General features: G+C 42.0%; 1 protein-coding gene across 2 annotated transcripts in view; it reads right to left on the reverse strand.

The window, feature by feature from the left end:
- The window catches only part of SHCBP1 (SHC binding and spindle associated 1), a 227,768-nt gene that overhangs the window by 27,565 nt on the left and 173,306 nt on the right, over positions 1-26,897 (reverse strand). Inside the window, exon 13 of one of the 2 annotated variants that reach the window (XM_078671491.1) lies at positions 14,125-16,214. The exons of the other annotated variant lie outside the window; for it this stretch is intronic. Within the exon in view, the coding sequence (XP_078527617.1) occupies positions 15,892-16,214 (323 nt within the window). The 3' untranslated portion in view covers positions 14,125-15,891. Of the gene's footprint in view, positions 1-14,124; positions 16,215-26,897 lie in introns of those variants that run through there. 2 annotated transcript variants of the gene reach the window in all.

A 26,897-nucleotide genomic window follows, 5' to 3' on the forward strand; every position in this document is an offset into this window, starting at 1 on the left:
CACCTACCCTGTATATGTGAGGCAATGCCTCTCTTCTGTTGTTATTGTGTTTTCGAATTCTACCGGCTGTGGACTGAATGCAAGACAATTAAGAGGTATTTCTAGCTTGACCTTATAGCCTGTCTATTCTTATGTATTGCAGGTTACTCACCTTTGAAAAGCACAGCTGGTGTATCAACTGAATTCCTAGAGGTAAGTAGAACTCAGTATAATAAATGCTTCACCTTGCCTTCTTCGCTAAAAAACAAAAAATCTCTATGTGGTGGTCTTGTCATGAAACTAAACTATCTGTTGCAGTTACATCACTCCAACTGGCTACGTTTTCTTACTCTCAGAAACTCACTGATTAAATATCCCAATACTTAATTTAGTCCTACTCCCTTGCCTGTATTAGAAAACTTGTGCTGACTCTAGTTTCTCTTTTTACAATGTGTTCGTACACTGGAGCATGCTCAGAATCTCCTGTGCAAACTATTGCGCATGTACTAGAAAAGCGCGACCTTCAGTCCATTGAAAAATATCTCTGGAACAGTCTTACTTTACTGTTGGCTCCTCCGTACTCTTCCGAAAATTCCACGTATATTCAAGCGCGACGAAGAGTTTACCCTAAACTAGCTTCGCGACGCTCTTTGCAACACGATCTCCTATGAAGCGAAATTCGGTGAAGTGCGCCACAGAACGGGCCCAACACCTGAATCTCAGTAATTGCATCTCACAACTAGAGCGCTACTCTGTTGATATGAATTCGGACACTCTGTGGCTCTTTTGGTTGTAGAACATGCAGTTTTATTGCTGAACTTTTGCCTGATGTTCTTTTTGAACTTAGTCTTATGGGCTTTTGTGTTAACCTGCAGCATTTTTCCAGATATGGTCGGACAATCCCAACAATAATGACCATTAGTGAGTAGGAAAAATACAGTCACAAATCCGATCCACATGATGAGGAATATCATCGTAAGCACCATCCAGATATACGTCCAGGGTGAGACCAAATAAAGTCTTTTTAAACCAGGAGATAACACTGGTACGGGTAGGTGTCTCTTGCACGGTGGATTACGAGGAAGACGTGCAAGAGGAAGAGCTATTACGATCCATATATTAACCACTGGACCCCAACTGAAACAACAAGGGATGTGCTGCATCAGGCATGGTACTCTCAAGAATGTCAATTATGACTTCAACTGGAGGAGAATCATACGCCATATCCGCAGAAGTGGTTGTAGAAGGAAAATTAGGTAATAAATCAATTGAAGTTTCCATCTCACTTGTAATTGCTGGGGAGTAGTCGAAGAAACAGAAGCCATCGGATTTAGTGAAAGTTCTCGACGTGGAATATTCTGAGGCATACTTATCAGAATCTACCATATGGTGTAACTTGACATGTTCTATTGAAATGTAACGCTTCTCCTTACGTCCAGGGAAAGGAGGTAGTAGCACAGTGCGGGTGCCTTTCAAATCAAGGACTCTGACCGGTGCACGGTAGGATGGACCAAATTCTTTTTTGTTCTTCACCTTTTCACGGACCAGATCTCCAACTTTAGGAAGCCAGCAAGAAACAGGAATCGGCACCGCTGGATCCGCGGAAGAGGAAAACTGCGCTCTTGCTTGTGAATCACAAGCATTTTGTAGATCGTGTAACATAGCACAATGAATATCTACATCCAAGGTTACAGCAGCCGCCACAAAGTCTAGACCATCACGGTCTGGCACAAACATTTTAATGCCAAAGAGCATTTCGGATGGTGTCCGCCCACCCAGAGATCTTCTAGGGAGATGATTCAGTGCACATTGGACTCCATACAAATGAGTCAGCCAACACCTGCCAATACCTGGCTGACAAAGATTGCTTTAAGTCACAATTCATCCACTCCATAACTGAATTGCCCTTGGGCCGGTATGGAGAGGAATATCGCACCCCGGTAAGCCTTAGAGGCACAAACAGGACCCTGGTCAGAATGGAAGGTGCCACAAGCAAATGTCCCAACAAAGACACGCAAGTCTTTAATGACAGTCCGAGCGTCAGCACTACGTTGAGGCCAAACCCAAAGGAAGCTAGTGTACAAATCCACTGCAACTATGATGTGTTTAAATGCAGTGTCAGAAGTCAAAGGACACAGTGATCAAGATAAATACAGCCAAATGGCCGATTAGAGATGTAAAGCAGAGTATGTTGTGGGCGTGCAACAGTAGAAGGCTTAATTTGTTGACAAATGTCACAAGAAAGAACATATTTATGTGCCTGTTGATATAAACCACGCCACCAGAAACGCTACTGAAGATTTGGCTGCCTCATCAGCCAGGGAATTACCAACAGCTTGTGCTCCCACAAGTTGATGGCCCAAAGTATGGATAACATGTGTGAGTGGCAAGTGTTCCTTAAGAGCGGCCACTCAGACCCTAAGCGTTTTATGATTAATTGCTTTATCTTTACAAAAGAATAAATCATTTGGTTTCCAAAAGAATAAGTGGTCAGTGAAGGATTGTACGCAGTAAAACAAATTGCACACAATAAGCATAGGAATATCTGGGTCAGCAAATTCAAAAAGCCAAAATCAAAGCACGTAGCTCAGCTAATTGAGCCATGCTGTCACCTAGAGACTGTGTGTGTGTGTGTGTGTGTATCAAGGAGGATTTAAAATCCCCATCTACAATTTTTTCCACCACAATGCGCACGCCGCCAAAAAAGCATGTTTAGAACATAGGGCTGGCTGCGCAGATCCATCAGCGTAAAAAATGTATTCGTACTGATCAAGAGGAAGTAATGACAGAGGAGGGGATGGACTAGTTCATATTGTAAAAACTCCTGTGTCTGCAAAGAAGAATCAAAAATAAAGTTGACATCAAAGAACTAGCCCGTTGTATCCAGCGTGGATGTAAGGCTTTAGAGTTTGGGACACTAGCCTTCGTAACTGCTTCTAAAGCAGGTACACGCAAGACCATTAAAATGTGTTTACCCTGAGCCAGAGATCGTTCTTTCAGAATAGCCCTCTGGACTGCTGTAAAAATGTTTTCTATAGAAGATAAACGCATCTCTGCTGAAGTGTACAAATGAGATTCATAGGCAATGGGGACCGTGTCCCCTTCATTGAACATCAAGTAAGTGAAAGAACGTGCCTGCTACAATCCTTATGACCAAAGTTGTTGTCACGTGTTAAGAAGTTGGTTGCAAGTAGATCAGACTCCAAAGACCGAAGAATAGCGGTATGTTGCGGAAGCCAACAGGAAGCAGAAAAAGATGGTTGTATCAAAGAGTAAAGTGGTTTGATACGTTGGGCATAATCAGGAATGTATGCCCTCCCGAAATTAAAAAAAACAGCAAAGATTGCAACTTTTTAAGAGTAGGAGGTTGTAATTGAGCACATTTCTCCAGAAAGTGGGGGGCCAAACCCCTACCTTTATCAGAGATTGTTTGTACCAAGACAAAGACCTGCCAAACAAGCAATATGTTACAATAGCAAAATGCATATGGTATGTAATGGTAGCTCAGTGGACGAATGCATCCACTGCAGGGACCTGTGTTCAAAATCATGGTCACAGGTTCAAATCCCGGCTGGTCCACGCAGCCTTTCATCCATCTGAGGTCGATAAAATGAGTACCAATGAGTACCATTGAGTTGGGTAACAATGAACATCTGTTATTCAGTGCCAAGATGCCAAAGGGTGAACGTGCGCTTTACAAATACACGTTATGTTATATTATAAAGTAACAACCTTATTTTGTGAAGTACTTCACTAACTGAAGGTTTCTTGGCAAAACAATACAAACCCATAGCTTGATCCTGCTGAGAGATAGATTTTGGACACAATACAAGAGTGTTACGATGCAAGACTCAAGCTTACACACCCTGCGTAAAGAGTCTGATTCACAAACTCTCGGACTGAAGAACAAGTTACTTATTTCAGCAACCTCCTATCTGGTTGAGACTCTATTGATTCACCAGATTCCTTATCTTAAAATGTTCCCTTTGGAATCAAACTGAAGTCAGATTGTTTTTTAGCAATCACCTTGCGCACCGGTAGGGGGCATTGGTTGGCTTTACTTGCGTTGTTTGCGCCAGAATTGACAAGTGCTGTGACTATATAGGCACCACCCCATGCCCTGATGTCAGTCATTGACTGTTTTTCTGCTCTAGAAACACAAAGCCAAGCTGAGAAGTGCCTAGTGTGCCAAAGAGAGGTTCTAAAGGATCTAGTTATGTGAGAAGACAGTTCCCAGAATGAGGTGGATGGGAGAGTTGGTAAGAATCAGCGGCTAGATAGAGTCTCTACCAGATAAGGCATTAGCAAAGGTAAGTAACTTGTTCATCTGATAGACTTCTAGACGCATATTCCTTACATTAGAATAGATACCAAAGCAATCTCTCCCAAAGAAATCCATTGAGGATCGAATGGGCAAAAGGCCCACTTTGCTGGACTGCAAAGGCAGTAGTATTTGGCAAACATGTGCAGTGATGCCCACATAGCTGCCTGACAGATGTCCCATACTGGGACTCCTCTAGCCAATGCAGTCGTCACAGCTGTAGCTCTAGTGGAGTGAGCACTGTAGTCCGTGGGGGGGTTGCTTCTTGGTCATATGCTCAGCAGGTCTTAATGCAGAGGATGATCCATTGAGAGATGATAGTCTTATGAATTGCCTTCCCTTTCTTTGACCCTGCAAATTCAACAGAGTTGAATGTCCCCCCGGAATTCTTTGGTACAATCAATATAGAGAGATAACGCAATTTTTAGGTCAAAACAGTGCAGTCTCTCCTTCTTTTGCAGCATGAGGAGGGGGGAAAAAGGGTAGGCAGTGTGATGTTTTGCCTAACGTGAAGAGGTGTGGGCCCCTTTGACAGAAAGGATGCGCGATTTCTAAGAATCAGTTGTTTGGGAAGGACGTGTAGAGAGGATTAGCTGAAAGAGTCTGCTTTGATCGTTAGAATTCGTAGAGGGCAGCTGTGCAGTGGCTCAGAAAGGAAAAACATGAGAAAGGTGAGAACTAAATTCAAGTCATATTGGGGGATTATGAAGGGCCTGAGAGGAGCCATGCTGCAAACCTTTAGGAAATCTAGGGAATTTAAACAGGGAAGGTTGATCCGGCAGCGATAGAAAGGCTGAAATGGCGGCTAGCTATCCTTTCACTGTGCCCAAAGCAAAGCCCAGGCCAGGGATAGAACAAAAAGGAGAACTTCAGACAAGGGTGCAGACAGAGAACCAACTGATTTAGATGCACACAAAGTCACAAACTTGTCCCATCAGCAGGTGTAAATAGTTTTGGTAGAAGAACACCTGGCTGCCTGAAGGACAATGCATACTTCAAGAGGGCGGTCAAACACCCTCAACTCTCTCCACTCAATCTCCATGCATGAAGGTGGAGTGGACTGGTTTAGGTGCAGGACTCTGCCTGGCTGCTGTGGAAGAAGTTCTTCCTGAATGGACAGCCTGATTGGAGGACAGATGCTCATAAGTTCGAGATATTGTACTCTCCGTGTCCAGTTCTAAGTGGCTAAATTGACTTGGGCACAGTCATTCCTAATCTTCAGACCTCTGGACAGCAGCTGGGTCAGCAGAAAGGCATATAGGAGTCCTGAAGTCCACTTGAGACAAATTGCATCTCCGAGCAAGAGCTGCCTTGGAAAGTACAATGCACAAAACTGCTGACATTGCATGTTCTCAGCAGTGGCGAATAGATCTAACCATGACTTTCACCAATCTCAAAAGACACCTTGCTCTACGTCCGCATGAAGATGCCATTTTGGTCCACGAGGCATCAGAAGCAGAGTTCAACTTCTCTGGTATTCAAAGAGCCTGCCAAATGTTGAATCACCAGGAATATGCCCTAACTTTCCAGCCATGTCCAGAGGTTCAGGGTTCAAGACCCCACCCCGCCCTGTTTGTTGTAATGCCACATGGTGGTGGCGCTGTCCATGAACACAAACTACCTTTGCTTGATGGAATGAAGAATGGCTTTCAATGCCAGTCAGATCACTCAATTCCAAAAGATTGATGTGGAGCTGAGTCTCCGCCCAAGAACAGAGGCCTCTGATCTCCACATCTCCCAGGTGGCCACCCTAACCGAGAAATTATGCATCTGTTGCTACTGTGACTTCTGGGGAAAGTGAGAGAGTGAGTGAGAGTGAGAGAGACAGAGCGAGGGAGAGATCTACCGTTGACCGAATCTCCATTCATGAGCCACCATTGCAGATCGTTTGCAGTACCCTCCGATATCTGAACCAGGTCAGAAATATTTCCCAGACGCTGTGCCCAGTTGGTCTTCAAGTCCCACTGCAAAGTCTGCATATGCCAACAAGCATATTTTACCAACAGGATGCAGGGGGCCATGAGATGCAGATGCCTCAGAGTCAGTCTCACCGAAATCCAGGATAGAGGTGGAAATATCTGAATCATAGCCCAAATATCCAGGACTCGCATTTCTGAATAATCCTGAAACTGCACTGTATGCAGAACTGCTCTGATGAAAGTGAGATTCTACAAGAGAGTCATGTGTGACTTCAGCATGTTGATAGTGAACCCTAGCCAATGGAGGAGGTCCGCTGTAATCAGGAGATGGGGAGATAACTGCATGGGGTGCGCCTGCCTTCAACAGTGAATCGTCGAGGTGCAAGAAGACTGAAACCCCCCGGCCTCCATAGATGTGCTGCAACTTTCGCCATCACCTTGGTGAACACCTGAGGCACACTAGTAAGACCAACGGAGGAGCAGAGCGAACTGATAATGTTCCTGGCCTACCGTAAACTGCAAGTAGCGTCTGTGGGCAGGCAGACAGGAAAGTGGAAATAGGCACCCTGCAAGATCAACTCTACAATCCAGTCTCCAGGTGCAAGGGTAGATAAGATCTGAGCCAGGGTGAGCATCTTGAATTTTTACTCTTTCAAGAAGCAATTGAGATGGCGCAGAAAGTAGTGGAATGAGCAACTACAAACTACTTCTGATGCTGGCACCATCTAGAGGGCTACTTTAGCCAGAAGGGCCACTACTTCCTGTCGCAAGAGCGCAAGGTGGTCCACAGTCAACTGATCTGGGGGCGGGGGGGCGGAGAGAGAAGTGGCCGTGGGGTTTGTTGGAAGGAGAGGGCGTAATACTGGTGGCCAATCTGGAGCACCCACTTGTCTGTAGTGATCTCCCACCATTGGGACAAATGGTGTCAGAATCTGCTGCCAACCGAATGCCCTTGCGGGATTAAGGCGTTGACTGTGCAGTTGCTGGTGGGGGAGCAGATTGGGCCTCTCAAGGCTTTTGGAAGCTGTGTCCGTTTCCACAAAAGGAATGCGCATGCTGGCCATGGGTGAATGGACGCATATGTAAGCTCCTATGTCCTGTCCTTGAATCACTCCAAGACCAAATCCACCATGTCTTCAAATAGATGGGTTCCATCACAGGGCATGTCTATGAGCAAGGCTTGGACATCCCCCGAATATCCAGTATTCCTCAACCAGGGGCAACGTTGAAGCACCACCAAAGAAGCAATGGCTCTACCCAGTGAGACAATTGTATCCAACCTGTATCTAATTGTGAACTTTGCTGCATCTCACCCGTCCGCAATAACTTGGGAGACTGTGGCCCGAGCCTCATCTGGGACCATGGACAGCAATTGCAAAACCGTATGTCACACACTATAAACCCAATAAGCACACAGTTTTCAGAATACAGTGCAAGGTTGACGCATGAGACAATCCTCTTACAGAAGGTATACAGCCTCTTGGATTCCCTATCTGGTGGTTTGGTAGGGAACGTGCCCGGATTGATTCAAGACATTGAGGCTTGGCCCACCAGGCTCTCAAGGGTAAGCAATGGTCCTGTGCAGGGTCTGGTCCAGGCCTTGAGCAGGACATCAGTGAGAGCTTTGTTGAAGGGTAGTAAAGGTTCTGATGGGGATATTTCCATGTTTCAGCATCTCCGTCAAGACATTGGTCTTAACTTGAACCATGAGCAGCTGTAGGTCCAGGACCTCAGCCGCCTTCTGGACCACTATCGCAAAAGAGGCCCCTTCCTCTATAGCCATTGTGGGAGGAGAGGATGCCAGTGTCTGGTGAGGTATCCAGATCACTGGCGTCATCCAAGTCCTCATACCACCTGTCATCTGCCATGGACTCTGCTAAGAGGTTAGTGTAGGTATAGGGATCCTCAGATCCCCTACATTTGTGCTCCTCAGTGAGCCTTTCAGTAAAATAGGGCTTCATCTTCAATTTAGGCTTCGTGGGCCTGGTCGGAGGCAGAAGCAACGTAGTTCACCGCCGGACCGGCTCCATTTAAGAGTCTGGATTCACAATGGGTTCAGTGCTACTGGAACGTCACTGGAGGTCACAAAGTTGCGGCGCTGACTGGTGCGGAGGGCTACCTGGCACCCCAGTCGAAGACACTCCTGAACCCGTGGGACCCAATGGTGCTCCAGAAGGGTTTGACCATCCAAAAATGAGGGTCATGGCGTCATAAGACTCTCAGGGTTTGATGGGGTCACTGTGGCTCCAGGAAAGTCGGGGAGGCATAGAGCTGACTTAGTATCTGACGGCAGCTGCACAGGAGCCACTGATAAAGGTTGGGATTTGTGGTGTCGTCCGAAGAATGGGAGCAACGTGAAGTTGAAAAGCACTTAGATGACTTTTAATGGGTCTTACTTGAAGAAGTCCTGGAGTGCGACAATGGTCGACACAAGCGGGAGAGGTCCTGAGACCACCCCCATGAAAAGGACATGGGGAGTATGCATGGTGAGCAGCCAAGAGCTTCATGGCAACTTGCAGATGGCACTGGGGTTCATAATCTTGCACACAAAGCAGAGTTTTGATCCCTCTCCAGACACATCAAGTGGAGGTTAGTAACTGACATCCGTTGAGGACAGGCTCCCCAAGGTTTAAACACAGTGGGCTCATCTCTGAAAAAATTGAAAAAGGCACACTAGTTAAAAAACTATCGGATAGTCCGAAATAGACTATTGGGTTTATGGCTATATTTTATAACATTTTCAACTTTCAAAGACTTTCCAAAGAATTCCAAGAGGACGTCACTGCATCTGAGGCTACTGCAAATTCCCAAGACTATTCAGGCTCCTAGTCACTGATGTCCATAAACTTACAATTAAGTATTTGTTTTTTTATTTTGGGTCTTTTATAAAAAGCTTGTTCACGTCTTCTTTACCTTTTGTGCACCGAAAGTAGAAGAGAAAATGAGCGAAGGCCAACAACAATAAAAAAAGGTAAGCAATAGGCCGTGAGAGTCTTGCTTTTCCCTATTGCATGACCTGATGAAAATGTTTAGGCTGAAAACTTTGTTCAGAGTTACATTTTAGGAATTTCCTGAACAGAGATATTTTTGTAGTAATAAGACTTGGGTGTGCAGGTGCAAAACTCCTACACCTTCATAACAAGTGACGTCTTGTTTTTGATGGGCAGTAACAGCAGTTACCAGCCCAATATGAATTATGAGATCCACAGGAACACCATTGATCTATTTATTTTCACATCTCAGTTGCTGAAAGCTGCCGGAATCTCCATGTGAAAGTCTAGTGAAAAATTATAACTTCTAGGGGTTACAGCCCAGAGCTCACAGATTCCCCTTCCAATTAAAAATTTCCAATAAGATCCTCAGGGAGCCAATTATCTGCTGGTACCTCCAGCCTGCGGAATTACAAGGACCAGCAGTATTGGAAATGTCAGAGGGCAAGGTAACAGGGAGGATTGATTTGATTCCCTATCCAGAGGGTTGGTCGGAAAGGAATTTGGATTAACCATGATAGTCGAAGCTTGAACAAGAAGGCTCTCTTATGCCGCTTAGTTTGAAAGTCTCGGTCATTGAGAGCTGGTCTATCTAAGCTACCACAAATCGTCATTGTGCCAGCTATGAGAATGACTTGTACCATATAATCAACAGGGGGAAAGCAGGGGGTGAGAGGGGAGGGTTGAGAACCCACCGGAAGAAGGCTGACAAGAGACCCTTGCAGCTCAATGAGACCTGAAGGTACTTAACTGGGAGCTAGAATCATACAAAAGATCTCCAGCATGGCCTCTTTGAAAGCCAGTATTTGATGTGGCGTCCCTGATGTCCTGGGGAATATGGGGAGCATCATGACCAATTGAGTGACTATTTCAAAACTCAGGAGACATTGGAGGAATGCGATATTTGTCTTGACAACCTTGTGCCACTGTCCTAGAACTAGAGTGGTGGGATGGGGTCAAGTCGCGCTTGGCCTTCTTAAGTTTGTGCCTGAAGCCCAAACACCACAGACAAATCTCCTGTAGGTCTGTGACCAACATCTGCTTCCTGGAACCTCAGCAAGGCTTGAATATGGTTTTGGTAGAAACACCATTTCCTACACATGGAGAAGTTTTAGGAGTGGTCGGAAGAACAGCAGTTGGAAGTGGCGCTCCTGATCTGCATTCAAGGGACGCAGAAAGACACTTATGTCACCACACAAGCATGGAGCTTTATGTGGGCCTGCTCAATCACTACTGGGCTGGCAATTAAGTAATTGAGAAGCCACAGGCCACCACCTACAGGCAAGTGGAGCATTGTTGAAATACTCTCCAGATCCAGTGTGCCGCCTTTGGATGTCCTAAAAGCTGAGGAATCTGTAGTTAGAAGTATCAATCAGAAGTAAGTACCACAAACTCAATGAATTTTTCTTTCTTTTTTAAAGTTGTGTATGGTATGATGAATTGTAATATGTCATTTAAAATGATGGGTTATCCAAATACAACTAAAAATGCTCAGATGTTGTGCTACATTAAAATGTGTCCATGTAATAAACCTTCTGGGATTTTTGGTTCTGGGAACTGGTATCACAAATTAAGACAATGCTAGTCCACACGTCTGTTTTATAAGGTTTGCCATTGCTCTGCAAATCCTTATGGCCCTCTGCAGAGATATAACTGGCGCTTGCAAATGTATCATTCCACATTCAAATAGTTCTTGACTTTCTGGAACAGTTCACTGCACTCCTATCCTAGTTTTCAGATGGCTTTTGGACAAGAAGAAATTGGAGAAATTCACAGGAACATGAAAAATAAGACCTGAGAGTTCTTCACATGGAGGATTCCAGATCCCCACCAGAATCCAACTAAAAACGTAGTCCATTCCACTGCATGAAGATAAAAATCCAAATATGTGATATGCCACTTTGAGAAGAAGTTATTATTATTATTATTATTATTATTATTATGCGTTCTTATATAGCGCTCGATTACCCGCAGGCATCTCGGCGCTTGCCTTGGGAACCCGTCCTGGCTTTTTTCCCTGTGAGATACCCGTAGTAGGCATCCCCAAGGTGGAAGCCAGGCATCCCGCCGCGGGGGGCCGTAGTGGAGATTAAGCAGGCTAATGCCCAGAGCTGCAGAGTGTGAACCCGTGATTCGAGTAGGCACCGAAACGAGAATTATCGAGTCCGTGGATATTTGGGCTCAAGACCCTGCCGCGTCGGGAATTGAACCCTGGTCCCGGGTCTGACCTCTGCTTCAGGGTCTGCCTCCTCTTACCAGTGAGCCACACTTCTCCTTAAACAGGGCAACCAGGGAAAATACATCTTTGGAATCACGCTGATGTACAAACATATTAATGTGTAGCAAGAACAGCAGTTCATTGCTGGGAAACTGAAAAAGAACAAGGATGCCAAAGAGGCTTGTGCATCCCTTTGCAACTATACTGTATGCCATCCTCGCTGGAGAAAGGATGTCTGAATATATCTTGTAACACAAAGAACAAAATCAATCTCTGCTTCTAAATTGTGGGATTGCATTGGCTGGTATGTTAGAAGATCATGTATGTCAAGAGCAGGTTCTTCTAGGTGCCGGATATAGGGTCTTCTTGGTGCTTAAATGGCCCAATACCTCCAGGAACAGGCCATTGCACCCGATTGGAACTTGAAGTCTAAAAGTGCAATTGTTCCAGAAAATAATATCCAGCAGGAAGGGAAAAAAACTGGAGACCAGAAAAAAATCTTCCAGAAGGCATGCCAGGCAGCGGGGTGAAGAAGAGGAAAATGAATGGAAAACCGAAGAAGGCGGAGGTTCCATGAATCCAGCAGCGACCAATCAAATGAGAACAATTGTGACTTACCTTTTCCCTCCTTATATAGTGCCAAACAGGATGCAAGATAACTCAAATGTAGGTTTGGACATCTTTAGTTCGGAAAAGGTGAAGGAAAAAAACAATTTATGCTAAATACAAAAATAATTGCCACTCAACAGCTAACTATTCAGCGTATGCCCTTATCAGCCAAAACATGGGGAATGAACCTTGGAATATGTGTGCTAACAGTTCTATTTTCTGCATAGAAACGCATGTAACCTTTAATCCCTGCGTTGGTTAGGTGAAACGGAGTGCTACAGGGACAACAAAGATGGCTGTCGCTGAGGCTGCTTCGCAGCAGTCTGAGATGGACCAATTAGAAGTTGCAGATCATGTGCCGAGCGCGGTCGACTGCAAACAACAGCCAGTATAAGGCTGACAAATCCAGCCTTGATGGTAAACAAGTAAGGAAATAACCCTCACACTCTCTTGCAGAGTGCAAAGTGGAAGAGCACGCAAAAAATCAAGTGCTTCTCTACCAGAGCTAGAAGAGTGCGACATTTACATAATTTCTTTTTGATAATGAAGTGACATTTGGGAAACATTACGTGAGATTACACGAAATGTAAATCTGGCATTTAGCTCTATATTTTACAACAAAATGTGTGGATTGGAGGACGATTTTCATACAAAAAAAATAGCGCTTGTGTTATTATTCCAGTGTTCCCAAAGACAGAATTTGAACCACACCTGACTTTATTAAACAATGTGGTGTGAATTTGAGAATTTCCTGTAATATTGCAAGGTTTTTAAATCTGTTTTTACCCAAATTTACATCCATTTTTCCAAAAAAAGTAAAAGCACAAAAAAATCCACAACAGTTCTATATGAGGGAGTGCATGTAACAAAGTGGAAAACACAAAGAGTGACTGAGTTTGTGAAAGTGAGCAGGTGAGTGAGACTGAGTGAATAGATGACAGTGAAAATGAGAGTAAGAAATGCAAACTATTATGCAAGATTACAACAGCATCAGTGGGTTTGACTGAAGCGCCGGACCTACAGCCAAGTCCTGAACCTAAGCCCCTCTATGCAGGGTCTTTAACCAGGCCTTGCACCCTACACCCACTGGTCAGACCCCGTGTCTTTTTTTTTTTTTTTTTAAGTGTTCAAGTCATGGATCGCTGTTAGGGCTTGTGAGCTCGGCACAAGCTTTCTAGGCCTATAATGCCATTCTGCAGCGTGCACCATTGGATAATGTTGAGCCTTTTTTGGGGCCCAGACCAGCAACCACGTCCACCGGGTTCCTACGAAAAGCCTAAAGCAGACCAATGAAGCTTGCTAGGAATCGTTGTTACCCAGCCAAGCTCAGGATCTCATGGAGGTAGGCTGGTGACCGTAAATAGAGAGTCGGGCTCCTTGGACCCTATAACAAAACCGATATTTTTCACCCCCTTCACATGCACGCAGAGGGCAGGGTGTACTCAATCTACCCCCTTATATGCCTGTTTAAAATTTGTTTTAGAACAGTGACTGAGTAGCGACAAGTTCTGATTCCACGGTCCCGCTACGAATCTAGAAAAGGTAACTGGACAAAGTGAGAAAAAACGTTGTGAAATTTCGTGAAGATCAAAAGGCACCAACGTTATTTGCAGAGCAAAATAAAAGCCTTTTCAATGGAAAGTCTGACCTCACTATAACTGCGCTGTGGGAGTGCTAAAAAACACCACAACCAAACCATCATATGAGAAAACATTGAAAACAAAGGTCAAGGTAGCATCTGCACAAGTGAGATTTACATCAATAAATTCTATGACAAGTTCTAGCTAGTTCAGCAAAAAATTAACCAAATGTAAGGATGAAAAGGAATCTAAAGAGAACACGACTACAAACCATGCTCTATGTCCAAAGGGCATTACATTTCCTACACTATGAAAGCATAAATATGGAAATACAAAAATGTGGTACGATGTTCCCAGAAGTGGAATATTAAAGAATTAAGCTTTACGATTTTACCAATTTTTATTAAAACCACATACTCCACATGCACAAGCAGACTGTTGTAAAAGTGAAGAAATTGCAAACACTAGTATAAAGTTAACATCGCATCTTTAAGTAAGTAGTCCATTCTCACAATAGTTAAATCAGATTTATTACAACAAGCCAATGCAAACTTCTTTAAATGTGTTGACAAGGAGAAAACCAAAGCTCTATAATTAATGAATTAAGCTAACTGCAGTAGAATTGAGATTTGTGTAGCTTTCAATTCTCATGAAATGATCAATGAGAATTAAATATTAATTCAAGTGTTTTAAGTAAAAGCCTGCACAGAAGGTGGGATTGTAAAGCTTGTGGCAGCAATAACCTCTACTGCTCTACCGATTCAGCACATTCCTTAGAGCTAAAACTATGGTTGACGGCCACAGGAAAAAATCCATACAATCCCGTTTTATTTGGAGTACAGAATTAATTGCATAAAATACATATAAGACAAGATGATGGTACTTTAATACAAATTACCTCTTCATCAGTCAACTCTGCATATAAGGTTAACATCACTTTTCCCATCCTTATAATGAATGTTTCCCATTAAAATGATTTTATCTTATAACATTGGAACAAGTATTTGAAGTTGAGTTCTAAAGGCCACGTTGTACATTACTTAGCATTTCAGTAGTTAACTGCGTATAATTAAGTAGTTTCATGTGGCATTACAAAAAGAGTTAGTAATTGTTTTGAGCCATCCAGTTTCCAAGTTTAACGACTGTAGTTCCTTTAAAAAATGATTTGAGGAATCATGGTGTATATAAGTGATCAATTAATAATTGGTTAGCCATCACTCCCCCCAATGCCGATTTGATTAGAACTCCCGAATGTGTAGACCGGCAATCTTGGTGGTAACTCCATGTTGCTCCCTTGATCAAAGGGAAAGTTATTACTGCAACTGTCAACACTAAGCACAGACAGCAATGACTTATTACAATAAACTTGTGGCTAAATGGTGGACACAATAAATGTTAGTACCCGTTGATCAAATCATAGATTGTGCTAAAGAAAGCGAAAAATACACCCGATCATTAAATACTGACAAATGTTACTCAAACCCCAAAATTCTGTGAACCTATTAACATGTATTGTTTATGCACACATGCGGTACTCATTCAATTACGTTCAAAATAACATCTTTAAAACTGCATTCAGCCTGCATTACACGCCACTAAATCAATAAATGTAATTTTGCAACATATCAAACGTAAGAAATGTAAAACGTCGGAACAGTAATAGGAACTTCTTAAAGACTGCGTAGAGAATATTTTGATCAATACAGGCATTGATTAAGCTTCTGTTGATATAGTGCTTACATGATATTTTTCATAACAGGTGGTTTTTGCTGGAGGGAGGCCTTTTCTATGGTGGTCACTACGTCTTGCTTCTAAATTGTAGAAGCTTAGCTAGATATACCTCAAGGTCATAGGTGCAACAGAATGCCCCTAGTTTGCAGTCTGGTAACTACAGATAAAGAATGAGAACCAAAGAGGGAAATCAAGGTAACAGTTAAGGAACATAAGAAGAAGAAAGTGCATAACGTCCGATAAAGTCATAGGAGCAGTGCATTGTGAAATCTGTAAACAGGTGATCTTAGTGAGGTGTGTCCACCTACGAGGTAAATAACGAAATTTTAAAAAAGCAGTTTAATTTTTTTCTGCTTCCTTGTTAAAATCAAAGCCTTTTCGCAATACAGGCCAGTAAAGTGAATACCAAAAGCAAGTTCTCAAAATACAGAAAAAGGAACTGTTTGTCACTACATAAACAGTGATTTCAAACAGTTCTGTGCAAACCTTGCGCGTTAACAGAAAATTAAGTTAAACAAAAAATGATTACACACTAAAAAAAAAATCAAAAGTGAAATGTGCCAAAACACCCTTTCCCATTCCATTTGAACTGATTCCCTACGATGGAAACAAACATGTCCTCTGACATCAAGTCTTCGTCATCCACTTTGGTGATTCCCAGGTCACCAAGTCTTTTCTTGTATAGCTGGCTTTTCCTCCTTGATGTAGCAACAAGTTCATTCGCGATAGTGTCATTGCCTTCATCAGCTTGGTAAAGCCTGCCATTTATTGCGCCTTCTCCAGAAGCCAGATCTTTGCCCTCATCCTGCTCCCTTTTCTCAGAGGCACCTGGATCTCCCTGACCCACATCCTCAGTAGAAGAACCACCTGTAAGTAAGCAGAATGGATTTTTATCCCACGTCAAATCACAATGGGAACAGACTCAATGATCTAATTTACAACCAATTTTTAGTTGCTAAATACAATCATTTTTTAAAGTAGCAAGGTACTTTCACAGTTTCTCCTTTTAAATACGTCAGCCTGCTTTGCATCTTATCCATCTTTCTCTTTATGTGACAAAAGTACATGGACTACTCCTCCTCAAAAAGGCGCTCTCCTCAATTTCTCTTTTCATCACAGAAACCTATCATGGCAACCTTTACCTTTTAAATCACAGAATATTAAAGCCATGTGAGATTGAATTTGAACCTCTTAGCCACAACTTACAACAGCACATCAGTCACCAAATTGGGCTGTCACATTCTCTCAGTGTCAGAAATGGGGGTCTCTAGTTGGCAAGGGCTTGCATCTTTGTCCAAATAGGGACCCTCCGTCCGTATTCAGGATAAGGGAGTTACACTCCTAAAATAAACCCTGCACACCCCCTTGGTAGCTTGGCGCGAGCAGTCAGGCTTATCTTAGAGGCAGTGTGTTAAGCATTTGCACATAACCAACAGTAATACGGTGTAAGAACTACAAAAGGACACCACACCAGTTTAGAAAAATATCCAATATTTTTATATACTTAAAACAAGACCAAAACGATAAAAATACACAATACAGTACTTAAAAATCTTAAGTTATCAAAATAACCTTGAAACACAGTTCCTTGATGTCGATAGCTCCGTCCGGGGCTATCACAGCATAGTGACCAAACAAATCCAAACAGTTCTGGCTGACCGCGGCGTCAAGGGCCAGCTACGGTGTCGGGAAGACCCGCAAACAGGGCCTTTTAGAAATGGAGGGCGTTGGAGACCTCTCGTTGAGCTTCCGAAAGCACGGCGTCCGCAGGTGTCGGTTCCGGAGATTGGTGTTGAAGTCGTATGGACCCTCAAAGTCACACTCGTTGCAGATCGAACTCCTCTCCGGTGAAGTCAGGTAAGCTGGCGTCGGGTGCTGCGGTGCGAAGTGCGGTAACTGCAAACACAACAATGATGGACAGAATGTGGATCAATGTCACACATTCACCCCAGTCCAAAGATCTGGGCCCAAATCCATCGTTTTTCCACTCCACACCACCCTGGGTTAGACAATGGCGATATGCAAATCAGCGCTGACCCTGTGCCCCATGGGAACAGTCCAGTCCGAACTACAAAAGCCATGTCCTTCCCAGAACGGAAACAAGCATCCGAGGACCGGCCCGGTTTCGAGGTAACACCTCTCTTCAGCCGGGCTAGCTTGATTCCAGTGGTGTGGAGTGCCTGGGACTCACGTCTGAGCATCCCCAGTACACTTAGAGCGGTAACTGCAAACACAACAATGATGGACAGATGCAACATTGACACCTACCCTCTTTCGGTATCAAACAGCCCACCTTATTTCGCATCAGATGTTTCAACCATCATTGTATATAGTTAATCCAATGCCTATAAAATTATAAAACGTGTATCCCTAGAACCCACCCCATAACTAAGTTATTTCTTAAGATTTTTTTTGTATTTTTTATTAAACAAAAACAAAACAGTGCTCCCTGAATGTGTTGAATTAAATTAAAATTGAATGAAATTTTCTTACGAAACAATCTAAAAAGTCATCAAGGCACTAATGTGCAGCCAATTTACTCCAGAGACCACTATAGCTTATACTAAACTTAAGTCATAAGAAAACAGGTTTTCCTTATTCTAGATGTTAAGATTCCATATTTATGATCATGAATGATTCCCACAATTAATCATATATACCTTCCGGTAATCCATTAATTCATCCATAAATAATTAAGAAATCTTAAAATCAAATTGCCATAATATGCCATAGTATCAAAAATATATATCTCTATTTACAATAAGAACATTCCTAAAAAATCCTATATTTCATTTGTTTTATACATAATTTTGCAACGATATAGAAGATCCAGATGGCATACTCTTCAAACAAGTTTGTTGGGATTGGAACATTGGCGGTGACAATACCTGATCTAATCACATGTTTCTATGTGTATCAATCCAAATAAGTGTATAGATCCTCACTCATATTCAAACCATTGGGTTGCATGGTATCCTATAGAAGAATATAGTGAGTCTCCAACCTACGCAACATCCCCTCTCTATCCCCTCCTCTCCTCTGTATTGGTACAGTGTCCAACAGGAAATATCTGAGGTCTTTAGGTTTGCCACCATGCACATCATGAAAGTGGCGGGCCACAGGGTAACTCTGGTCATTGTTGTTAATTGCCCTTATATGTTGTAATATTCGTCTGTGGCCCGGCAACTTGGAACTCCCTACATATTTCAAATTACAATTGCACTCCAAAACATACACCACATACTCGCTCTGACAAGTGAGATGATGTTTAATGCTTTGTGGTTTCGTACTGAAGGCAGTAGTGTAAGAGGTCCTATTCACTCCATATGTGCATGCTTTGCATTGAGGGCATTTGTAAAATCCCTTGCGTGCCAATGATAAACCTGTAGAATCCTTATACTCAGGGCTGCTCTTTACCAATATATCAGCCATGGAGGTGGCTTTCCTGTATGTGATTGCAGGAAACTCAGGAAGATGACTACCTATTACAGGGTCATCCTTTACCACATGCCAATTGCGCTGTATGATTTTACGTAAATCCTTGTGCTGTCTGTTGTAAGTCAGAATCAGCCTAGGGGGTTCTTGAGTTGTTTGGGCATTATCAATCTCTGGTTGTTTACGATTGCCGGTGCTTCCTATGAGCTCCTCCCTTATTTTAACATTGGATTTGGCAATTGCAGCATCAATCACTTTTGCACCATAGCCGCGTTCTAAGAACCTGGCCTTACTTTCCTGCTGATGCTTTTTGAGTTCATCCTCCTCGCTGCATATTCTGCGCAGCCTAAGCATTTCCCCATACGGGAGGCTATGTATAAGGTGTCTAGGGTGTGCGCTTGTTGCGTGTATCAACGTGTTCCCTGCTGTTTCTTTTCTAAACAACGTTGTACATATCTTATTATCCACTATATTTACTGACACATCCAAAAAGGATACCTGACAATTACTTATATTGTGCGTGAATTGTAAATTGATGTCATTAACATTGATCTCTCCAATGAAATCCATGGCTTCTTCCCGGGAACCTTTCCACACAATTACCAGGTCATCTATGTATCTTAGCCAAGAAACAATCTTGTCTGTGTATATGTCCGTATATTGCCTCCTGAGGACCAGCTCTTCCCACCAGCCCATAAAGAGGCAAGCGTAGCTGGGGGAAAAACTGGCCCCCATAGCTACCCCCTGAACTTGGCGATACATTTGTTTGTTAAACAGAAAATAATTGTGTTCCAAACAGAAAGTCAATAGGTCCATAAGCATTCTGTTGTGTTCTGCAAACTCCATATTCCTTTTGCCTAGGAAATGTTTCACTGCTCTTAGTCCGTCTTGGTTCCTAATGCAAGTGTACAATGATGAAACATCAAGGGTGATGAGATAGTATCCATTTTGCCATTTAATCTTTGATAGGAAATCTCCTGTGTCTTTGATAAAAGATTCCAGCTCTACCACATGCTCCTGTAAAAAATAGTCAATGTACCTAGAAAGATTTTCTAGTGGGCTATCACATGCTGCAATTATAGGACGACCAGGAGGTTTCGCACGGTCCTTATGTATCTTCGGTATAAAATATATTACCGGTGTTTTGGGGAATTCTTTTTTTAGAAACTTTAACTCGTCATTATTTAATAACCCCAAGCTCTTCCAGGCCAGTAATTTAGTACATAGATCATCTTGCATGCGCTTGTAGTTGAGTGGTGTGCTGGTGACATAACATTGAGTATCCCCTAGATGATTATTTGCTTCAATAAGATATTCAGAGAGGGGCCACAACACAATATTCCCTCCTTTGTCCGAATTCCTTATTACGACCTTATTTTCCTTTTTCAATTTGTCAACCAATAGACCATACTTAATTTCGGTGTTTTTTTGTGGATTGGATTCTCCTGTTCCGTTTTTTCACTTGTGCCACTACAATTTCATTAAAGACATCTATGGAATCCTTTATCATAATTGGCACAAATTTAGATTTAATTTTAAAAGGTGTTTCCGGTTTAGTGTTACCCAGGCTTCTTACTTCTTGTGTGGTCAAAACTGGAAGAGGTGTTAAGGAAATCTCACTGTCCTGAGATACTAAGTTGTGGGGTGCCATGTTGGATGTATATATATATATATATATATATAGCCACAAAACCACACATAAGAGGTATACATACATAGAACTTTTAACAGGATATGTATATGGAAAATAATCAGGAGATGTAAATTGTACTAGATGAAGTTCCATATGTACATGTATGGATAAATATTTACAAACTCAAGCTTTTCAGTTTTTGCTGTAAATTAAGGTTATTTTTTCATTGTATTTATTGTTATTGGTTTTTAATTTATATTCATCCCCAATATTTCAATAGTGAACCAATTATTGATAGAATTGTTATAATCATATATACACATTTTGACAGATGAGTTATATGAAAATAAACCCATAAGCATACACTCTTCATCGTATGTGTTACTGATGTATTGATCTACTTATACATGGTTATAATGATAAAGTTATACATATATGTATGCATATAATATTTACATATAAGTATAACTTTATCATTATATCCAGCACGCTTTTTCACTCAAAAAACACCTTTAAATGTATTTTGAAAATTCAGCAACTTTCCTCCCAAAATCATCAGTTTATGAGTTTTGAGCTCACCTATTTATCTTGGAATACACAATTTTGTAATACATTTGTTAATTTAACCAAGCAGAATGTTCCAATATAGAATGCTGAGATGCGCACAAGAGAGCGATTGACCGATGGCTGGAAAGCCAAAAGTAGCTCATGAGCTACCCGCAGGCGAAGCCTGGTTTAGAGATTAGCCATAAAACTCAGTTTTGGATTGGTTTACATTTTGGGTTTTTTGCGCAGGATTGGATTCCAAACAAGAGTAACAGGATTCCCTGCTATCAAACTTGTTTGTTGCAAGAAAAGAGGAGGACTCAGGGGCAGCGGCTACCTAGTTATTCCAGATGACATTTTTTGATTGGCTGTTGAATATTGACTATCTCTTGGAGAAGTAGTTACTTTATAATAGTTTTTTTTTTAAAAGCTTGATATAGGCTGTTGGGGATGTAAATAAATGTTGCATGCATAATCCTAGTCTCCGTGACCTTAAAAGAATTTACATTTTTAATCACATTCCTTAATAAAATCGAAATTTTTCACCTTCTGTGCGACTTCCTAAGCACTACCCCTTTGGGACAAAGGAGTGAAAATTAACCAAGTAAATTAAGAAAAACTGATATAATGCACTATTCATCACTCAGCACTTTAGTCACAGACAGTCCTGTTTTCCCAAGGTATGTAAACACAAAATGGCTACCCAGCCAACGTCAAACAGGGCCCTTGTAGTGTCCACAAATGCCAGGCAGAGTGTCTTTCTAAGCCAGACTAGCATATTTTAATAGAAAAGACCAAATGCGAGATGGCATGTTTGGTCACTGCTTTGTCAGTGCTTAAATCCGACAGGTGGTCAAAGGGGATGGGTTGATACATACATTATAAATCTTTCAAGAAATGCACGTTAGAGGTGCTCTGAACAAAGAAGGTTGGTTAGAAAGACCTATAAATACAGATGAGAAGCCAAATAGCGTTTGATGGTAGAAAACTGTTAATACGAAAGTATATACACAGGCCTACAATTGTAAGGACAACCAAGGCTATTTCAACAGCAAACTTAAAAAAGGGGTGAACACACAAAAAGAGTTTTTTTCTGATATTTAAGAATTTAATTCTAATGATAAAACAATTGATCAATAACATATAACAGAACAGATATATTCAATACACTTAATACAATATTTTCATTAATAAATTTCTTAAAAACGATATATGTTCTGGTTAATGTGCAGGTTTACGGATAAGGTCTTCCCAGATATTGTTGGGGGGCTGTTTATTTCAACGCGTTTCGACACGTGGTTGTGTCTTCATCAGGAAATTATTTATACAGCCAATTTTCTAAAAAGAACAAAACATATTTTTAAAACATTTAAGACTGTGTGTTTAAGAGACAAAGCAATATGTGGTTACATAGCCTGGTATAGTCGAAAGATAAACATTATTTTATAATGCTGAAGTATTAGTTTTCTTGCATCTTGACCTTAGTTCAAAGAAAACAGAACTCATTATGCATATATCTTCATGATAATCGATATTTCTATATACATATAATTTACACAGATACTTGATGTATTTGCTCGATACATTTCATTGCGTCTTAAATTTGTGCAGAAAGACTCCCTCTATGCGAATTGGAGAAAGAGGGGAAGAGGGGGGGAGAGAGAGAGAGAGAGAAGAGGAACAAGAGTGATGATTTCTGCAAAATTAAAGTAGCCCTATTTAACAGAATTAGAATTGTTCTAATATTTTAAAAAAATAGAGACTTTTCTTCTAAAATGATTTGCATCATACATAAACACTATGGGGTCGATTCCGATCCGGTAAAATCCCCGTCCGTACGAATCGTATCCGGAGCCGTTTCCGTACGACTCGTACGGACGCCGTACGACCGGACGATTCCGATCCCGATCGGCCGACCTGGACGCGATTTGTACGGTACACGTCGATTCGTACGGAAAAGCACACGATCACCTACACTCTGTACGGCACGTACCCCCCATGATCGCAGGGGTACGGCGCGTACCCCTGCGATCATGCGGGGTACGTGCCGTACACCCAGCGTACATGGGGTACGTGCCGTACACCCACCGTACATGGGGTACGATGCGTACCCCATGTACGCTGGGTGTACGGCACGTACCCCGCATGATCGCAGGGGTACGGCGCGTACCCCTGCGATCATGGGGGGTACGTGCCGTACCCGGGGGGGGGGGGGGGGGCGTTCCGTACCTGTTTCGGCGCGAACTGTGCGTTTACGACTGTTTTCAGCTCCCGTAGGAAAAGGGTCGTACGGTGCGTACCCGATACGAATCGTACTTGCTGGGTCGTAAAAACTAGCCGCGATGTCGCGTACAGCGGGTTCCGAGTGAGATTCGTACGGAGATTTGAGTCGTACGGAGTCCTGTACGACTCGTACGGAGTTCGGCACCTAGTACGGATCGTACTTCATCGTACGTACGGGACGTCTACGGATACGAATCGTACGGGGAAAAAACGCCCCGTACGGCGATTCGGAGCGCATTTTACCGGATCGGAATCGAACCTATATGTAGCTATTTTTGACCAATGCTTGTTCCCAAGGAGCATGCAGTTTTTGTATGCATATGTTTCAATGTGGTCTGTACATGTACTGTAAATGCATAATTGTACTTGATTTTTACTTTAGAAAAGCTAGTTTGTTTCCAATCACCTAACTATTAGAAAGATTGATTTAAAGCCAGAACCCGGTTTTCCTATAGGTTTCACATACCAATTTCGATTGCAAAGGTAAAGAAAGGTGCCTCAATCTTCGCCCTCATCGTTCTGAAATTTTTAAAAAAGCGGAAAAAGAAAGTCTAGGTAAGATATTCAAAACTAATAGGTGATTGGAAACAAACTAGCTTTTCTAAAGTAAAAATCAAGTACAATTATGCATATATGTTCAAAGTACTTACAGCAAGACCACATTGAAACATATGCATACAAAAACTGCATGCTCCTTGGGAACAAGCATTGGTCAAAAATAGCTACATATAGTGTTTATGTATGATACAAATAATTTTAGAAGAAAAGTCTCTATTTTTTTAAAATATTAGAACAATTCTAATTCTGTTAAATAGGGCTACTTTAATTTTGTAGAAATCATCACTCTTGTTCCTCTTCTCTCTCTCTCTCCCCCCCTCTTTCTCCAATTCGCATAGAGGGAGTCTTTCTGCACAAATTTAAAAGACGCAATGAAATGTATCGAGCAAATACATCAAGTATCTGTGTAAATTATATGTATATAGAAATATCGATTATCATGAAGATATATGCATAATGAGTTATGTTTTCTTTGAACTAAGGTCAAGATGCAAGAAAACTAATACTTCAGCATTATAAAATAATGTTTATCTTTCGACTATACCAGGCTATGTAACCACATATTGCTTTGTCTCTTAAACACACAGTCTTAAATGTTTTAAAAATATGTTTTGTTCTTTTTAGAAAATTGGCTGTATAAATAATTTCCTGATGAAGACACAACCACGTGTCGAAACGCGTTGAAATAAACAGCCCCCCAACAATATCTGGGAAGACCTTATCCGTAAACCTGCACATTAACCAGAACATATATCGTTTTTAAGAAATGTAATAATGAAAATATTGTATTAAGTGTATTGAATATATCTGTTCTGTTATATGTTATTGATCAATTGTTTTATCATTAGAATTAAATTCTTAAATATCAGAAAAAAACTCTTTTTGTGTGTTCACCCCTTTTTTAAGTTTGCTGTTGAAATAGCCTTGGTTGTCCTTACAACTGTAGGCCTGGGTATATACTTTCGCACTGAACAATTTCCCTGTCCCAGGATTTTTATCCTTTCCAGGGGGTCCCTGATATATTACACAAAGAAAACTGTTAATACCCATTCCACAAGGGAAAGTGCGCTGCACAGAATACCAGAAGGATCATCTAAACAGTTTAAAACACCATAAAAGAAATCTGTCACAGTGACCCACATGGACAGACCTGACAGGTAGCTTATGGACACATGTACAGATGACGTGTTGGAGCAAAGGAGGGAAAGGGGGAGGGGGGCTGCCCTACTGTGCAAACAGATCTATTGTGTCTGCGGTGAATGTGAAGGTAGAGTGCTGCAAATCTAACACAATGGGGTATCAAATGCTCCTTGCCTCTGCAATAAGGATCAGGTCCTCAGGTCCATGCCATCCACTGTCACCTTCTTCAGAAATGGAAGGGAATACATGAATCAGTTTCTGTGACTAGCTCAATTATAAGGTGCCTCCCAGGGATTCATGTCGTGGCAAATGCAGAGTGCAGAACATAAGTGTATATTTTGGAGAGATCATATGAGTATATGGTCAGCCAGGATTGGCACGCTGAAAAAGCGATATTGTGCCAGAAAAATAACCATAGATATAAATGAAGTGTGGTGTATTTTGGATGGCTTGTACCGGCAGTGTGTGCAAATAAAAGGAGGAAGAACTGAGGAGGCACTTTCCAAGGAGATATTCAAAGAGGTTGAACCAAAGAGGATTGAGCAATTTACATGGCAAGGTATTCCTTACACATATAGTGGAAACAATTATCTGTTTAGGACGCTAGATTTCACAGCTTTAATGCCCAAATGTATGTATACCAAAGGATTCAAGAAGCCATTTCTTTGTGAGTGCCAAACATGACTTGAATAGGTCTAGAATAGATTCACTTGATTTTTAACAGCTATCATACCACTGACAACATAACCAGTAACGTTAAAAGGAAGGCTCACAAGTACCAGCAGTAGGGCTTGTAATGTATTACTTAGAAGGTGGTTGTTTTACTTCAGGAGGACTTTTGCTATGTGACCCAAGTCTCCTGGTAACAGGTGGGGTCGACAGAGGGGTTAGAGCAACACCAGATCCAAGATTACAAGCATCTGCTCCAGCCCTGAACATGCATCTGTAACTTCCATCAGGGGAGTGCCGATAACACTTCAGTGCCTAAACAGTCAACTAAACTGAAGAGTCCCTATAGGAGGGTCATGTAGAAGGATGGTGAAGCTCCTACATGAATAAAAAGTCCATACCTAATTTAATTTTATTTTTTAAATGGTGTGGGTTTGTGTGGCAGTCTCCATTGAACACCACCATAGGGTGTGTCTGGGAGCGCAATTACTGGGAGAGCGGAGGAACCATTCTGAAACCGACGCTTTAAAATTTCGGAGTGAAAGCAGATACATTATTTTCCAAAGAGACTAATAGGTTTATGGAATACGGGTTTGTAAAGAGCTAGTGTCCTTAAAGCCTGCAGAAAATACACGTGTGTCCCACTATGTCAGAGTTTTCTAATAAGACTGCAACAAACTGCATTATTTCCAGTAGACAAAATCCAATCCAATATCCCAAGTAATCATTTGGGGTTCATGCAGCTTTAGTGTTGTGACAGGGGACAGTACCAACGGCACTTGTGATCACTCAGATTGATCCTTTTCTATAGGGTGGACTGATAGATTGTTGTGTGCTTAACTGCACTTTGCCTTACATATAGTAACATTGCCCAGTGGGTGATGGTCTTTCAAAGTTACACCCATCGGTGTACTACACTTTTACAGCCCCATTTCTGCGGTGTACAATCTGAAGTGAAAGGGGAGACTGGAACTGATAAGTGGGTTGCTAGAATGTATGATTATTACACTTTTCAATGGTGGAGGGAAAACCACTGTATTAAGGAATTATTGAGGGAATGTAAGGGGTGGTGCAAATTAACCCTATAGCAGACCTGGGTCACAGAACTTCAAGTAGCGACATGAACGGTACCTGTTCTCATTACAGAATGGTGCAATGCCCCAGTGTGGCAAAACATCTGCAGCAGTCAGTGTGTAAAAGGGGAATTGGTAGCAGACTCAACATTCAGGTGCGAAACCAGGCTTGTGCAATACCCACAGAGATAAACGAGAGCTATTGGGCCCTAT

This window comes from Lissotriton helveticus, chromosome 12 (assembly GCF_964261635.1).
Source record: "Lissotriton helveticus chromosome 12, aLisHel1.1, whole genome shotgun sequence".
In the NCBI taxonomy this organism is placed as follows: Eukaryota; Metazoa; Chordata; class Amphibia; order Caudata; family Salamandridae; genus Lissotriton; species Lissotriton helveticus.